We start from the raw sequence: 17,497 nt of genomic DNA on the forward strand, positions 1-17,497 counted from the left end.
CTGAATGTATGAAGACAAGAATATCAAATATCTAATTTTGTCTTCAGCCTCAGAAATAATGTTATGTGAACACACTGGGTTCTTCCAACATAAAACTCTGCTCTGGTTTGTCTGCAATAGTAAAATTCCATGAAACTTTGGCTTTTTTTTTTACACATTCTTGCTTTATCCTTTACAGCAAACATTTGTCTTACAGTTTACTACTCAGAATAGAATTAGTAAATGTTAATGGAAAAACATGTACTAAATTCAATTAAAAACAGCAGGATCAGGTTTGAAATGATGAATAAAATATTAAGCACTTATATATAAACAAAACGATTTAGCGACACCACTTCGTGCAGTCAAGGTGAAATTGCAGTGAAGACCTTTTCTGTACCTCAACTTAGCTACAACTGCATTTCTCCAGAAGTCTAAGAGTTTTTACTAATTCTAGTGAATTATTAAAAACTACGAAATGACTTCCTGGAGAATTAAGCAGGCGATATTTTACATAGAAAAGCCTCCGCACCGTCAACAGCTGTGTTGTTTCAGACTGAGAATGAAGTAGCTTTCTGGGGCTAAACAGCAGGCCTCCCTGCTGAGAACTAGCAGCTGCAGTCATCATTGACAGAGCCAAAGTCTTCCTGGTGAATTAGGGGAATCACAGACAGAGGCAAAAGCCAGCTAGCTGAACAGGAATAGCTAGAAATACTGTTAGGTTTTCTAAATAACTGTTGCGATATCAGTTACATTGCCATGGAAGCAGGAATGCAAATGTATAATGTATCTACTATCTAAAGGCTCACGTTTCACTTCTCCAGCAGTTCCAAATTCACCAATGCAAATTATTTCAAGAATTGTATACACCTTTTACATATGTACTTAAGAAATCATTATAGATGGGATTTACAAAACAGGTTCTAAAATTATCTGTATATCCATTATGCTATCTTTCCCTCTCCTGAAAATATTAATTCCTTTCCAACTTCATGAGTCCCAGGAACCCTCCTTTATTATTTTCATGTCTTCTTGTGAGAAGGAAGATCACAAGAAATGCTGTGCTTAACTAATGTGTTCGTAAATGCACATTCTAAAAGAGATCTCTGTATGATTACCAAAATTAAAGCCATTGGTGACTATTTCCCATTCTCAGTTAATGGGCACTGAACTAATTGCAATTCCCTTTACTATCATCTTAGCTTAAATAAAGGTCAGCTGTAACGTGTGGTACAGTCAAACAGGTTCCTGCCACCCGCTGACTGTACAAGATCACATACAGAGTCAACCTTGCCAGTAGGAATTATAGATACGTTTCCCATCAAATTTATTAGGAAGTGAGAAACAATGAGAATGAAACTACCCACAAACAAAATCTGTGTATTGCTTATAAGTGATGCAAATAGTACCAAAATCTTTTCTAGGGAAGAATCAGAGATATGTTTATAGATATTAAAGGTTCCAAACAGCAGAGACATACAGTGGACATTTTAATAGGCATCCACTTCCAGATTCGACGTGTTGTGCTTTCAGAGTCACTCTTCTGCACACCACTGTAGTAACATGCGGTTATTTGAGATACTGCCACCTTCCTGTCAGTTTGAATCATCCTGGCCATTCTCCTCTGACCTCTCTCAATAACAAGGCGCTTTCACCTGCAGAACTGCCGTTCACAGGGTGATTTTTGTTTTTCGCACCATTCTCTGTAAAGTCTAGAGATGGTTGTTTGTGAAAGTCGCAGGAGATCAGCACTTTCTGAGATCAAACCACCCAGTCTGGCAACACCAATCATTCCACAGACAAAGTCAGTCATTTCTTCCCCATTCTAGTGTTTGGTCTGAACAACAACTGGAGATCTCAACCATATTTGCATGCTTTTATACATTTTGCTGCCACTTGATTGGCTGATTAGATATTTGCATTAATGAGCAAGAGTATCTATTAAAGTGGCCTGTGAGTATAAAACAGGAGATAATGCTCAGGAAGAACAGGAGCAGAAGAGAAAGAAAACAGTTAAAATGGGATAATAGGCATATTTTCTTTTGCTGTTTTGATATTTTAAAATGTCTAGGGAACAGTAAAATGTGCAAAATTCTTCCAAAATCTCCATCATCTAAACTAGCCTTATTTATATCACGTCAGAAGATATCTGGTTGTCCTCTCAAGGTTATTGGTTCATTTACCGTTTTCACATTGACTTGCCATATGAAAATAAATTGAATACACCACAAGCAGAAGTTCAGTTCAAAGTCATAGTATGCTCTCTCGCTACAGCTCTACTTACGTATTTCTTAAGATATATTAATCTTTGTTTTCAGTCTCAGAAGTCAGGCAGATAAAATTAACCAATAAACTTAAATAACACAGTTCTCAAAGGAAAGGGAAACAAAATCCTCATAAAAACTTAACAACCAATACACCCAAGGACGGTCTGGGGACAGCCAGCATATGTTGCCACACATTCCAGCACCAACATAATAACATGGTCACCGTATTCAGCAGAACACAAACAGCAACAACAAAAACAAAACTAAACTCACAGACCCACAGATATTGGTTTCCAACCTCCAGTCTCTGGCCTGGACTTGCAGACATGAGGCCTCAGAGCACCAGATGCTTCGACCTTCGGGTCTCTACCTCTGGAATTGCTAACTTTAGTCTTAGACCTTCAGGCTTGTATCTTTTGACTTACCAAACTCTGTACTTTGACCTTTGGCACTGCCCTTTGAACTTCACTGATCTCTTGATATCGATCTCAGAACTTGCCAGTCATAGATAGATCTGACCTTTAGGACCCCAGGGTTCACTGATCACGGGTTTGACCTTTGGACCTCGACTTCCACACTCGCATTGACTTCCAACCCTGGTTACTTGGGAAGGTCACCAGCCATCGCGACTCTCACTCATATAGACTACCGACCTTGAATTGCTGGCCTTCTCAGCACTTGTGACCTGACCTCCAAGATTATTGATCTTCAATCGCAGAATGCTCAGACGTGGACTCCGAACACTGGCTCCTGCCCTTGACTCTTCATTTATTGCCCTGATCTCTAAATCTCATCCTCATCCCTAAACACTAAACTGACTCCTAACTCCTCACAATGTCCCTAAAACCACCAACACAAACCTAAAAAACAACTAAGTCTGAGTCACTACATCAACAGACATCGCAGGTCTTTGCCATTATTTTACAAAACATTTGGTCAACTTGTCTCAATTATTTCAATTATGGGTTTAATTCTCAATTGCTAAACCGGTGCTCAATCATTCCAAAAATCATAGCACCAAACGCAGAGTGAAGCTGTATTAGTATCATCTGTACACCAGTAATTCAGGACAACCAGCTGCTGAGATAAATTTGAGAAGCAAGGAGAAACAACTATGTGCAATGTCAATACTGGTACGCATTATACAATAAAAGTAATAAGACTCATTGCCCAATGTTGCACCCAGTAAAATGAGGATGAAATGATGAATATTAAAACATTGACGGGGTAGGTCTTGAAATAGAAGTATGCTTTTGTTCTAAAAAATTGTATTCTTTGAGATACAGCATACATGAAAGAACTCTGGAGAAAACACAAATCAGAAAGACTCAACAAAAAATAGTGAGGTTAAAACATGTAGTTATTTATGATAACCTGCAGAGCTGCACAAGAGCAGATAGGATGTAAAAAAGTGAAAATTGTCTGAAATGCTCTATCCTTGCAAAACTAGCATCACATTACCCTATAATTCTATTGCGCTTAAAGCATACTTACATGTAGTTAATTAACAGAAGCACCAGAAATGATTTGTTCATTTCTGTTATTTGTACTTTACTTCCACCCTTTGTCACTTACACTAATTAGTGAAAGCAACATTAAAAATCATACTTTAAACATATTTCAGATAACCTAACATATTTTGAACTTTCTTATAATTACAAAGTCACAGTGTTAAGTAGTGGCTAGTGGTAAAAATACAGAAATTTCAATTGATTCAGACATAGAAAATGAGAAGAAAATTTGGAAAATGAGGGGTTAGAGAACACAATGAATTCAAATCAGAGGAACCCTGCCAACAGTTGAAAATCAAATCACATCAGCTCTCACTGCATTATGACAATGGGAACAATGACAGCAAAGGAGGATGGCTTGAATTTCATCACTGAAAGAGCACCATCTACTGTTCCAAATAAAAACAGTATTACACATAATTAATAAAGTTCTTTTAGAAAAAGTTGAGTAGCAGATGAAATGCAGGGTATTAGTGTTATAAAATTAAGGCAAGAGTAGATAAAATGGTAGTTCCCCTTTTCAACAACACTGGAATTTTAGTTTATGCTACTAATGTCATAATGTTATGAATATCTCACATAAGTATAATTAATTTCAATTAATCGGGTTCCTTCTTCCATTTCCAAAATTTCCGGAATCCATTTTTGAAAAAAAGTTATTGAATCCTCTCCCTCTATACCTTCTTTAAGTCCAACAATCTTAATATTGTTTCATCTGCTAAAATTTTCAAGTATATCCACTTTTTCCAACAACCATTTTCTTTCAGATGTCCAGGCAGAAATATTATCTTCCATTTTATTCACTCTATCAATGGTGTCTCCCGTTGTTTCTTCCAAGTTTTTAATTTTATTGTCCATTTTGTCCTGTCTTTTCATCATTTTATCAAACATAATCTTCATATTTTTAATACCTTTTTTATTACTTTTAATGCTTTTAATTCATGCATTATTTGCACCAAAGATTTTTTTATGTCTCCAATATCACCTCCAACCTCTTCCTGTTGCTCTTCTTTGTTTGTCTCTTCATCTTCGTCTGATTTATCCAGAGAATCTGATTCCACCTCATATTCACTTTCACTTTCAGTTCCGATCATAGCTGGGATTTGTAGTTTGGGTTGCTTGTGTTTGCGCATGCCCCTTCCTTCACGCATGCGCAATTCTTGTTGCTCTTTTTTTTTGGAAACGGTTGATGTTGCCGCAGTTTCCTGTTCTGTATCGCCGGAGGTAAAATGCACTTGAGCCCGAGGCTCTTTCATGGCAGCCGGCCCTGATTCTTTTCCAACTTGTGTTGTCTTCAAAGTAGTAGTTTTCTTCTGCTTCTGTTTAGGAGACATATCTTAAGACAATCCTGAGTAGTTTATAAGTAATTTTTAAAAAGTATTTACTAACTTTTCTTCACTTAAACATTATTTTACTGGTTTTTTACGGGAGAGCTGGATTTCCACGTCTCGATCCTACATCATCACGTGACGTCCCCACAGAGCCTTAAGATCAAGACCTCAAGTTGATCAAAACCTACGATCAATCTTGATAAAATGCTTAAGATATCAAGATAAAGAAACGATCCTGAAGGCGGCTGCCCAACGTGCCAGAAAGAGAAACGGACCATTGATGATAGGAGGGAAAACAGTTCTTTTCTATCCTGATATAAGTTATGACCTTTTGAAGAGAAAGAAGGAATTTAACCCAGCAAAAAAAGTTTTATGGGAAAAGGGTTATAAATTTATATTGCGCCACTTGGCAACCCTAATAATTTTTTTGGATGACGGAAAAAGAAGATCGTTTACTGATTATCGGGATGTAGAAGAATTTGCACAAGAACTCCCAAATATTCGCTAACCACAGCCAAAGATTTAAAAGTGAAACGGATTAAAGATGAAGACAGGGACAGTGAATGGAGTTGATGGATGTTTAAGGACAGAAGAATATTTAAATATATTCTTAATTATATGATACAGGGGGAGAAAGGTAAAAATTTGAGAAATATTAATCGAGAGTAGTGATATTATTTTTTCTTCTCTTATATATACTTTTTTATGTTACGGGGGAGCTGGGGGAACTTCGGATCGATTGCTACGGGATTCACGTGTGTAATCATGGCGATTGCCATGACCTGCACAACGGAGGGGGGTAATGTTGTGTTTTTTTTTATTCACAACATTAGTAGGAGGGTATTTTGTTTTTTTTTCTTTATAATCTATTTTTCTTTAATCTTTCTTTCTTTGCCTGGACAATCGGGGGGGGGGGGGGGGGAGACACATAGCAACACGGAGAATTTTAAAAAGATTCTCCAAGGTACTACGAAAGTTGAAAAGTTAGGTATTACTATAGACTGGAGTAACCCTGTTAAAAATAATGACTAATTCACTGAATTTTTAAAGTTTCAATGTTAATGGGCTTAATGGACCGGTGAAAAGAAAAAGAATTTTAACATACATTAAGAAAATGAAAATAGATACAGCTTTTAGCTGCATTCCATTTGAAAAAATTACTTATAATTTAAGAGATAAATATGAAATATTTCTGAAAATTTGGCGCCCTTATTTACAAAAGATAGGATTAAATATATAGGTGCTCCGAAGATAAAACTATTGGTTATTTGGGGAAAGAAATAAATATATATACTAAAGTTATTATGAACTCCATGGGGCATGTGGGGATCTTCCGATATCCAGGCATTCTTTCTTTCTTTTTTTTTCTCTTTCTTTTCTCTTTCTACAGGGATATGTCAGGGGGGAGGGGTTAAGGCGAGGGGGGAAGGGTTGATAATTTTTTTTCCCTTCTGTAACCATTTGAAAATTCAATTAAAAAATTATAAAAAAAAGTATAATTAATCAGAACAGTCAATATATTAAGAGCATCTTATGGCTGAAACTTGCCCACTAAGATGGCACTTTCACACAGGTTAAATATGCTTATTGAATCATTTCAGTTTGTACATGGAAATAGGCTTTTTAACCCAACAACCTGTTGCTGGGGAAATTTTTTCCTTCACCCTAATTCCAGCTCATTTCCCACATCCTTTGATAGTTGTTTGACCCCAACCATAACCCTAACATAAATTATGTTAAAAAGATATATTTTTCATCTCAAGAGCCACTCAAAAATACTCAATTGAAAAAGTACTTCAACTTTCTGATTTTATTCTTGGTGTGATAGCCCTCATTTTACAGTACATCCCCCCAACGAATAGCAGAGTAAATCCTTCAAAGATCTAACAATTTGGTCAAATTCACTTTATGATGATACAAAAATCCAAATAGCTGCCAATACCAATTTGAAATAATAATTTGGAATGTGGCAATGATTAAATGTACTGTCTTGTTAGACAAGGTCTTTTTAAATGTTTTATGTCATTATCTTCTACCATGGAAGAAAATATCATCGTCTCATCATTATAATCACCCCACAATCTTCAGTCAGTTCATCTCTAGCAATTACTTTTTCTATTTAGGTCCTTGGAGCTTGTTATGGCCTCAAATATAGTCTCAGCTTTTCACTAAATGTTTCTCATTTTATACCTTTCCGCAGTCCACAGACTGCCTCATAACCCTTGGATCTCAGGAAGCATCTACAGAGGAAATGAATAGTTGACATTTTAGGCCAAGGTTTTTCATTAGGACTGAACAGGAGCAGACACCAGAATCTGCATCTTTCCTTTCCAGACCTGATGAAGTGTTTTGGCTCAAAATGTTGACTGGTCATTTCCTTCCAAAGATGCTGCCTGATCCGCTGAGTTCCTCCAGCATTTTGTGTGTGTTGCTCAAGTTTTCCCATCATCTGCAGAATCTCGTGTGTCTCATAACCTTTTCTTGCCAATCACCTTCTCCTCTCTATGCTGGCCATCTTGCCTCTCCACTCAGACTTGATGCAAGATTTCAACCAAAACTTTGACAATTCCTTGACTTGCATGGATTCTACTTGACCCACTGAATTCCTCCAACAGATTGTTTGTTACTCCTTTTCCTCAAGTATTTGTGTAGCTGAAGTTTCGTCAGAAAACGTTTCAGGTAACAGTGAATAAACATCTTAAGACGTAATGCATCTTAATTAATCAAAGTGAGGCAAAAGTACTGTTCTTGGCTGGATGATTCCCACTGGAAAAAGTAGTTTCATTTACATAGTACCTTTATTGTCTCTGGATACCACAAAGTGCTTAAAAGCCAACGAAGAACAAACATTGTCTGGCCATTCCTGCAAACTACTGGTCTGTCTTAATTCTCACTTTCTCCCAAAGCCCTTGATCATTTCACAACACCCCAAATACATGCCATTTTGCCTCTCTGAAAGGGCAAAAGGAAATCCAAGATGGAGTGGGACTTATGGGATTTTGCTGCTGCAAGCCTGCATGGGCTGAATGGCCCACATCCTCCCTGTAATAATTACTGGCATCAGTTCTACCTGCAAGCTGACTGCACTCAGCTCTTCTTCACTAGCACACTGGTAATGAACGTAGCCAGCTGAAGGGATTGGGTGCCTCCATAAACTCCTCAGGGATGACTGAAGAGTGAGATAAGGCTAAAGTATTTGTGAGCACCTTTATCAGAGGGGCTGTATAAATGATTCATCTCTACTTCTTCTTGAGGTTTATGCCAGAAACTGGCCTCCAATAATTCAATTAATTCAACATGATATTAAGTAATGTCTGGGAGACTTCTACTGCAGAATTAGCTAGGATTCCAGCTACAATTATGGAACTGGCATATACTTTGCAATGTGGGAAAATTATTCAAACAGCCTGCCTACAAAATGCAGTACAATTCCAACCTGGCTGCGTATGACACAGTGAATCTGCAGTCAATAATCAGCCAAGTGAGGGAAAGTTGCACTACAAGTGCTATTTAGCAGAACTTACTAATTATCAGTTAATGATGCTCGGGTTTCACCAGGACCTCTTAGCTCCAGAACTCAAAACAACTTTAGTTAAGACACAAACAAAAGAGCCAAACTCCAGATGCGAGGAGGGAATACAGCATCTGATTAAGCATCGCTTCAAGGAGCTCTGGTAAAACTGAAATCATTGGGAACCAAGGGGAAAGCTCCTCAAAGTCTGTAGTTATATCTCACACAAAGCAACATGACAATGGGTGTTAGAGGTCAATCAATACAGCCTCAGGACAAAGCTGCAAGAGCTCATAAGAACAGTGCTCTAAGCATTTCAGAGAATTGTGGAAATGGAGTCTGTAGTAGAAAGCAGGACTCGGAAAAAATTACCACAATGAATAACAGAGCAGGAATAAATAGTAGTAGAGACACTTGTCGATGAATACAATATGTTTTATTCTTTCTGGAGTTTCTCAGCATAACTTTAAGGCTTAGATAACCTTCACATGGGGGCTGATGAATTGCAGGCACTATCTGTGCTGCATTGAGTCAGGCTGTGATCTCATCATCTGTATAGGTCACTCAATAGCATGCACGCCAACATTTAATATTCTGTTGATCACCTCTGAAGAGAAACTCAAATGCAGCAACCACATACCGTAAATACTACGGCCCCAAGAGCAGGTCAATGGCTGAGTATCATCTGGTGAATGGGTTATCAAACTCTTTCCACTATCCTGCAGACCATGTCACAACTGAGCTGGAACATTCTTCACTTAGCTTCATATTCAGAGCTCAACAACTATCCAAGATTAAGCAGCTCATTTGATGGGCATTCAATCCATCATCCTAGATGCTGGGCTGGTTTGAGATCCAATGAAGACAGTAGCTCCACTGGGAACTGCTGCCCATTAGCCCACCTCACCCCCCATGCCCTCAAGGTTCTGAGTTCCACACCTCCATGGCTGCATTCTAGTATTCTACAACAAGGAAATCAGAGACATTCTGAAGGCCAAATGCCAGTTCATCTGAATTTCTGTTTCAGGTGAAGCCTATGACATGTACTTTACTATAAATTATGTCAGACAAAGTGATGCCTGATTTTGAATCTTATTTATTCAATGGCAGTGACATTGAAAAGCAGAAAAGCACCAAATGACACAGATAAACTGTTAAAAGTCATCAAGATGCTGTTGGAGCAGGAACGCAGGAGACATCCATTCACAGGTGCAGAGTGGCATGACAGAGGCTGTTAATCTCATCAAGACTCCCATTAGACATCTACAGTAAAAATTAACCATTATTTAATCTGTGCAATTTTGATATAAAAGTTACAATGTACGAGGGGTGATTGATATGTTTGTGGCCTAAGGTAGAAGGAGTCAATTTTAGAAAACCTAGCACATATATTTTTCAACATAGTCCCCTCCTACATTTACACACTTAGTCCAGCAGTCGTGGAGCATACGGATCTCGGACCTCCAGGAAGTGTCCACAGCAGGGGTGATTGATAAGTTTGTGGCCTAAGGTAGAAGGCGATGAGTTATTAACTTCAAACTTTCTGTATAATCACTCAAAGAGTTGAACTGCATGTGCATCTAACAAGAGCTGTATAACTCATCTCCTTCTACCTTAGGACACAAACTTATCAAACACCCCTGCTGTAGACACTTCCTGGAGGTCTAAGTTCCATATGCTCCACGACCGCTGGACCACGTGTGTAAATGTAGGAGGGGACAATGTTGAAAAATAAATGTGCTAGGCTTTCTAAAATTGACTCCTTCTACCTTAGGCCACGAACTTATCAATCACCCCTCGTACGTAGATACCAATGATGTTCTATAATGTTTAACTATAATTTTCTGGAAATTTGGAAAATCAGAACAAACCCAGGAAAGAAAATAATCATATCAAACAGGTTTGCTGCTGACTCTGAAAGTCTGACAAGGCTAAGTGGAGCTGCAAAATCCTGCTTTAAAAGCAAAGTATTAAAAGAAAGAATTGTTGTCTCAACAACAAAAAGGTAATGAGCCATAATTCTACAAACTCACTCAACACAGCAAATGTCTCCTCCATCAGCAAATGGAGTCAGTAATGCTTATTCAAACATTGCTAACAGCAATTGATAATGTTCCCAAAGACTAATGGGATTAGTTTGGCTGTGTCACCATGTCTACATTAGTTTAATTAAAATGTTCATATACATGTTTAAAGGTAAATGAGAACTTTTCGATCATTATCACTTACTGTTGAATGCAAGCATATTGAATTACCAACTATTATGTACATAGGAGTTCAGCTTGTATGCACTGAAAAATCCCAGTTAATCCTATCAATTCAAAGAAATGCACTGAAAAGTCATATTAAAGATAACTTATGCTACTAGAATATTACTTTGATGACAAGGTATTAAGTATAATACAAAAAGTAATCTTTGGCCCTCATATTATTATTTAAACATTATTCAGGTTCTCCTATATTTGCCACAGAATCAGTGTGTAAAACTTCGGGAACTGAACCTGGCAGTTACCTGGAAGCTCCCTTACATCTGAAAATTAAGAAATCAGAGTTCAACCCAATGCCCCCATTCAAATACGAGAACAATTTTCATATAATAAAATATAGATATATAAATAGACATGCAAATGTACAAAGGTAGATATACAAAATCCCTTAGATACACAAATTTAGACCTGTGCCAAAGCATTATTGGATTAATTGATTTAGATAATAAATGTACGTTGAATCTTTGAATGATATAAATTTAATATCTTTTTAATATTGAAAACATCTCTCTAATCAACACTTGATATTGTGGAAATCCCATCTTGCAACCAATAAAGTTACAAGATATAATTACTTTGCACACAAGCATTTGCTCATCTTTCATTAATAAATGAGGAGAGCATGAAACTTTGATGAGCAATTCATTTTCTTGAAAAATACTATGTAGGTGAATAAACAGGTGATAACTTGCTTTCGAGAGAGAATCAGGAAGGAACAATGTCATGCTCATCGTAATATGGTCCAGTGCAAATGACATAACATAAACCACATAAACTTATTAGAACAAGCACATGCTTGGAAGTGACAATTCAATCACTGACTTAAGGTAGGTGAGCACTTCCCTTACCATGCACTTTGTCCATTGATTCTTAATGGCCAAAGGAATCCACAATAAACATTGCCTTGCAGACAAATTTTTTAAAACTTACATCTAAGCACCATCTTACCAATGTAGTCAATGTTCCTTACCTGCAGCAGATAACAGCTTTACAAGATAAAGCCAGATCTAAAAATGAATTTTGAACTTCATATGAAAGAGCATAGTTCAATGTATTTCCATCCAAGATAAGGGCAAGTTCATTCTCTTGCTTCAAGGATTCACCCAGGTCTTCACAGTGACGATTAATTGTGTCTCTGGTTTCCTGAAAACAAATAAACAAACAATGTTGAATAATGGTTTAGTGATGTTATTCTTGCTGTCACTTTCCAAAATTCAAGCAAGCTTCAGAAGGTTAGCGTTCCAGAACAAACTTCAGTCAGCCACTACCTGGTGATTTAATATGCATTTAACAGTAAAAAAGAGTGTACTAAATGTGTTGACTGAAGCAGTTCTTAAACACCAAATTTTCCAAATCTCTAAATCTCTCTCTGAATCACATTCACTGTATAATCAAAAGAAGCTTGCATACTAATTTTTATACTTTTGCTTCAATGCCATTTATTCTCAGGATCACAAGAGAGATGGAATGTATGGGTTAAACATTTCTGTTATACTGGTTTTCATAAAAATTTGATTGCACCATATTAATCTATACTCAGTAAAGACGGGTAGAATATTTGAAGTACTCAAAAAAAAATCAGATTTTCAGCTAAAAACTAACAAAAATTTGATTAAAAATACCTTGCTCCAGGACTATAAATTATTAAATTTTGTCAAACAACTTATTTATATAGTGTCCAGAAAGTTTTGGATCACAAGTCTATTGCCAGGACCATATTACATGATATTGGTCCAATACTCCAACAAAACACCAAACAATCACTGCATCATCAGATAGTAGAAATAAAAAAAATACAAAATCTGTAAAACTGAAATAAAAGCAGAAAATACTGGAAAACACTTGGAAGATCAGGCAGTTAACTTTTCAGTTCAAACAACTTTATTTAAATTGGGAGCTAAATCATGGGGCTCTAACTGGAAGCTCAATGTCACTCAGATTCCCCATTCCTCCCTCACTCTGACTTCTGTCTGTGGCTCCGTGTACAAAGCCCAATGCAAACTCACCTTGTCTTTTATCTGGGCACATAACACTGAATTCTTCAACGTTTCATTACCTGTCCTTTGTTTATCGGGACTGGTCATTTTGAGTGCCATTCCTCTCTCCTTTTTTCTTTCATGTGTATATGTTATATAACTATACATTTCTTAGGCTTCACATCAGCAACACAATATATAGACAAGGGAGCTGAACAACCTAATCAATGAACATTTTTTTTTCTCAAATATTAAGACAAAAAATTTCACTTCATCTACCCACTGCTGTCAACCAATCTTCTCTGCTAGTAAACTGTATCATCCCTTTCTCATCCGAAGACTCTTCAACTTGAAATATTAACCGTTTCTCTTTCCACATGTGCTGCCAAACCTGCTGAGTTTCTCCTACATTTTCTGTTTCAACTGCATTATAAACTCTGACAGGTTTCAGGCTATTGGTATGAACACACAGAAAAAGATAGAGATGGGTTCAGGGTGCCACAGTGCCACTGAGTTCAACGTTCAAAATTCAAAGTAAATATTTCATCACAGTACATTTTTATCATCATTATAAGAGAGGTGATTGATAAGTTCGTGGCCTAGGGTAGGAGTCAATTTTAGAAAACCTAGCACATTTATTTTTCAACATAGTCCCTTCCTACATTTACACACTTAGTCCATACGGATCCCTTCTTTGTAGAAGTCAGCATCTTGGACTCCACAAGTGGTCCACACCAGGGGTGATTGATAAGTTTGTGGCCTCGGGTAGAAGGAGATGAGTTATTAACTTCAAACTTTCTGCATAATCTCTCAAAGAGTTGAACTGCACGTGTGTGTAAGGAGAGCTGTATAAATGCCGGTCTGCCATACAACTCTGCCCAGGCCTGCACCCTGGAAACTTTCCAAGGTGCAACTCCATGGTCTCTTGAGACTAATGGATGCCTATTTATTTACATACCAAGAGTGTATGTGAGTGTATGTGAGGGGTAATAATTGTTCCTAAACCTGAACCTGGTGGTGTGGGAATTGAGGCTCCTTTGCCTCCTTCCTGATGGTAACAGTGAGAAAAGGGTATGCGTGGATGGTAGGGGACCTTCACGATGGAAGCTGCTTTCCAGTGACAGTACTCCCTGTAGATGTGCTTAACGGTGGGGGCGGGTTTACCTGTGATGGACACTCGTTTTTGTAGGCTTTTCCATTTAAGGGCATTGGTGCTCCCATACCAGGCTGTGATGCAACCAGTCAGTATACTTGCCATTGTGCATCTATGGAAGTTTGTCAAAGTTTGAGGTGACACGTCAAATCTGTGCAAATTTCTAAGAAAGTAGAGGCATTGCCGTGCCTTCTTTGTAATTGTACTTACATGCTGGACCCCGGACAGACCCGTAGAAATTATAACGCGGCAAAATTTAAAGTTGCTGACCCTTTGCACCTCTGATCCCCTCATGAGGATTGACTCATGGACTTCGAGTTTCCTCCTCCTGTAGTCTATAATCAGCCTTTAGTTTTGCTGATATTATGAGGTTGTTGTTGTAGCACCATTCTGCTAGATTTTCAGGTCTTCCTCCTAAATTGTGATTCATCACCACCTTTGATTCAGCCAACAATAGCGGTGTCATCAGCAAACTTAAATATGGTATTGGGAGCTGTACTTAGCTCACAGCTGTAAGTATAACGCGAGTAGAGCAGGGAGCTTTGTGGTGTATCTGTGCTGATGGAGATTGTCAAGGAGAGATGCTGTTACCAATCTGAAATAACTAGGGTTTGCAAACGAGGAAATTGAAGATCTGGTTGCTCAAGGAGATATTGAGGTCCAAGTCTTGGAGCTTATTGATTAGTTATGAGAGAATGAGAGTATTAAATGCCAAGCTGTAGTCAATGAAGAGCATCTTGATGTCTTCAACTTTGCTTTCCAGATGTCCCAGGGTTTGACCATTAAGACAAAGGAGCAGAATTAAGCCACTCAGCCTATCAAGTCTGCTCCACCATTCGATCATGGCTGATCCTGGACCCCACTCAACCCCAAACACCTACCTTCTTGCCAAACCTTCGATGCCATGACCAATCAGGAAAATATCAACTTCCACCTTAAATATACACGTGGACTTGGCCTCCACCAGAGTCCGTAGCAAAGCATTCCACAGACTTACTACTCTCTGGCTAAAAAATAAATTACTCCTTACCTCTGTCCTCAAGGGTCGCCCCTCAATTTTGAGGCTGTGTCCTCTAGTTCTGGATACCCCCCACCATCCACTCTGTCTAGTTCTTTCAACAATCGGTAGGTTTCAATGAGATCCTCATGTATTCTTCTAAATTCCAGTGAGTACAGACCCAAAGCTGCCAAACGTGCCTCATATGTTAACCCCTTCATTCCTGGATTCATCCTTGTGAACGTCCTCTGGACTCCAATGACATCACATCCCTTCTGAGACATGGGACCCAAAACTGTTGACAATACTCTAAATGCGGCCTGACGAGTGTCTTATAAAGCCTCAGCATTAACTCCTTGCTTTTACATTCTATTCCCCTTGAAATAAATGCCAACATTGCATTTACCTTCTTTAGCACAGACTCAACCTGTAAATTAACCTTCTGGGAGTTGTGCATGAGGACTCCTAAGCCCTCTGCATCTCTAATGTCTGAACCCTCGCCCCCATTTAGATAATTGTCTGCACCATTGATTCTTTCATCAAAATGCATTATCATACATTTCTCAACACTGTATTCCATCTGCCACATTTTTGCCCATTCTTCCAATTTGTCTAAACCCTGCTGCAATTGCATTACTTCCTCAGCATTACCTATCTATCCCCACCTATCTTTGAATCATCAACAAATTTTGCCACAAAGCTATCAATTCCATTATCTAAGTCACTGATGAACAACGTGAAAAGCAGTGGTCCCAATACTGACCACAGAAGAACAACAGTAGTCACTGGCAACCAACCAGAAAAGGCTCCATTTAATCCCACTCAGTGCCCCCTGCCCGTCAGCCATTCCACTATATGTGCTAATATCTCACCTGTAATGCCATAAGATTTTATCTTGTTAAGCAGCCTCATGCATGGCACCTTATCAAACACCTTCTGAAAATCCATAAATGACAACCAGTGCCTCTCCCTTGTCCATCCTGCTTGTTACTTCCTCGAAGAACTCTAACTGATTTATCAGGCAAGACCTCCCTTTACAGAAACCATGCTGACTTTGACTTACTTTATTATTAGTCGCCAAGTACCTCGAAACCTCATCCTTAATAGTCTCCAACACTTTCCCAACCACTAAGGTTAGGCGAACCGGCTTATAATTTCTTTTCTTTTGCCTTCCTCCCTTCTTAAAGAGTGGAGTGACATGTTCAATCTTCCAGTCCTCCGGGATCATGCCAGAATCAAGTAATTCCTGAAAAATCATGACCAATGCATCCATTATCTCTTCAGCAACCTCTCTCAGGACTCTGGGATATAGTCTAACTGGTCCAGGTGACTGATCCACATTAAGACCTTTGAGTTTGCCTAACACTTTTTCCTTTGTAATAGCAACGGCACTCACTCCTACTCCCTGATACTCATGGACCACTGGCACACTGCTCGTGTCTTCCACAGTGAAGACAGATGCAAAGTACTCAGTAAATTCATCTGCTATTTTTTTGTCTCCCATTACTACATCACCAGCATCATTTTACAGTGGTCCAATACCAACTCTCAGCTCCCTTTTACTCTTTACATATCTGAGTAAACTTTTAGTATCCTGCTTTATATTATTGGCTAATTTACCCTCATAGTTCAACTTTTCCCTTCTTATAGCTTTTTTAGTTGCCTTTTGTTGGATTTTAAAAGCTTCCCAATCATCCAACTTCCCACTCACTTTTCTTACTTATATGCCCTTTCCTTGGCTTTTATGCTGTCCTTAATTTCCTTTGTGAGCCACGGTTGCCCAGCCCTGCCATTTGAGAACTTCTTCCTCTGTGGGACATATCTATCCTGCGTCTTGTGAACTATTCCCAGAAACTTCAGCCATCTCTGCCCTGTTGTCATCCCCAACAGAATCCTCCTCCAATCCACCTGGGCAAACTCTTATCTTATGCCTCTGTAATTCCCTTTATTCCACTGCGATATAGACACATGTGAGTTCTGCTTCTCCCTCTCAAATCGTGGTATGAATTTTGAGTGAAAAGGCAATGAAATGACATCCAACCTGTTGTGCTGGTAGGCAAACTGGAGCAGATACAGGTCGCTCCTTAAGCAGGAGTTGATATATTTCATCACCAACCTCTCATAGCATTTCATCATAGTATATTCAAGTGCTACTGGACAATGATCATTGAGGCAGGTTACCACGTTCTTCTTGGGCACCGGTATAACTGAAGCCTGCTTGAAGGTTAAAGATATCAGTGAACAGTTCAGCCAGTTGATCCGCAGTGCCAGCTACGACCTCAGTGCCAGATGCTTTCCACAGGTTCACCCTTCTGAAGGAAACTCTCACATTGGCCTCAGAAATTGAGATCACAGGATTGTCGGGGGCTTTTGGAGTTTGTGAATGTGCCTCCACTTTTTGTCAGTAAGACATTGAGCTCATCTGGGAGTGAAACCCTGTTGTCACGTACTGTATGTACGTTGCTTGGTTTTATTTTGTAAGAGGTGACAGCATTCAAGCCTTAC

At 38.5% G+C, this 17,497-nt stretch overlaps 1 protein-coding gene across 10 annotated transcripts in view; it reads right to left on the reverse strand.

Moving 5' to 3' along the window:
• atp8a2 (ATPase phospholipid transporting 8A2) overlaps positions 1-17,497 on the reverse strand; it is a 461,717-nt gene that overhangs the window by 147,812 nt on the left and 296,408 nt on the right. For all 10 annotated transcript variants that reach the window (XM_073043757.1, XM_073043755.1, XM_073043759.1 and 7 more), the window contains one exon: positions 11,837-12,009. In XM_073043757.1, coding sequence (XP_072899858.1) covers positions 11,837-12,009 — 173 coding nt within the window. The remainder of the gene's footprint in view (positions 1-11,836; positions 12,010-17,497) is intronic.

Source organism: Hemitrygon akajei, chromosome 4 (genome assembly GCF_048418815.1).
Source record: "Hemitrygon akajei chromosome 4, sHemAka1.3, whole genome shotgun sequence".
Taxonomy (NCBI): Eukaryota; Metazoa; Chordata; class Chondrichthyes; order Myliobatiformes; family Dasyatidae; genus Hemitrygon; species Hemitrygon akajei.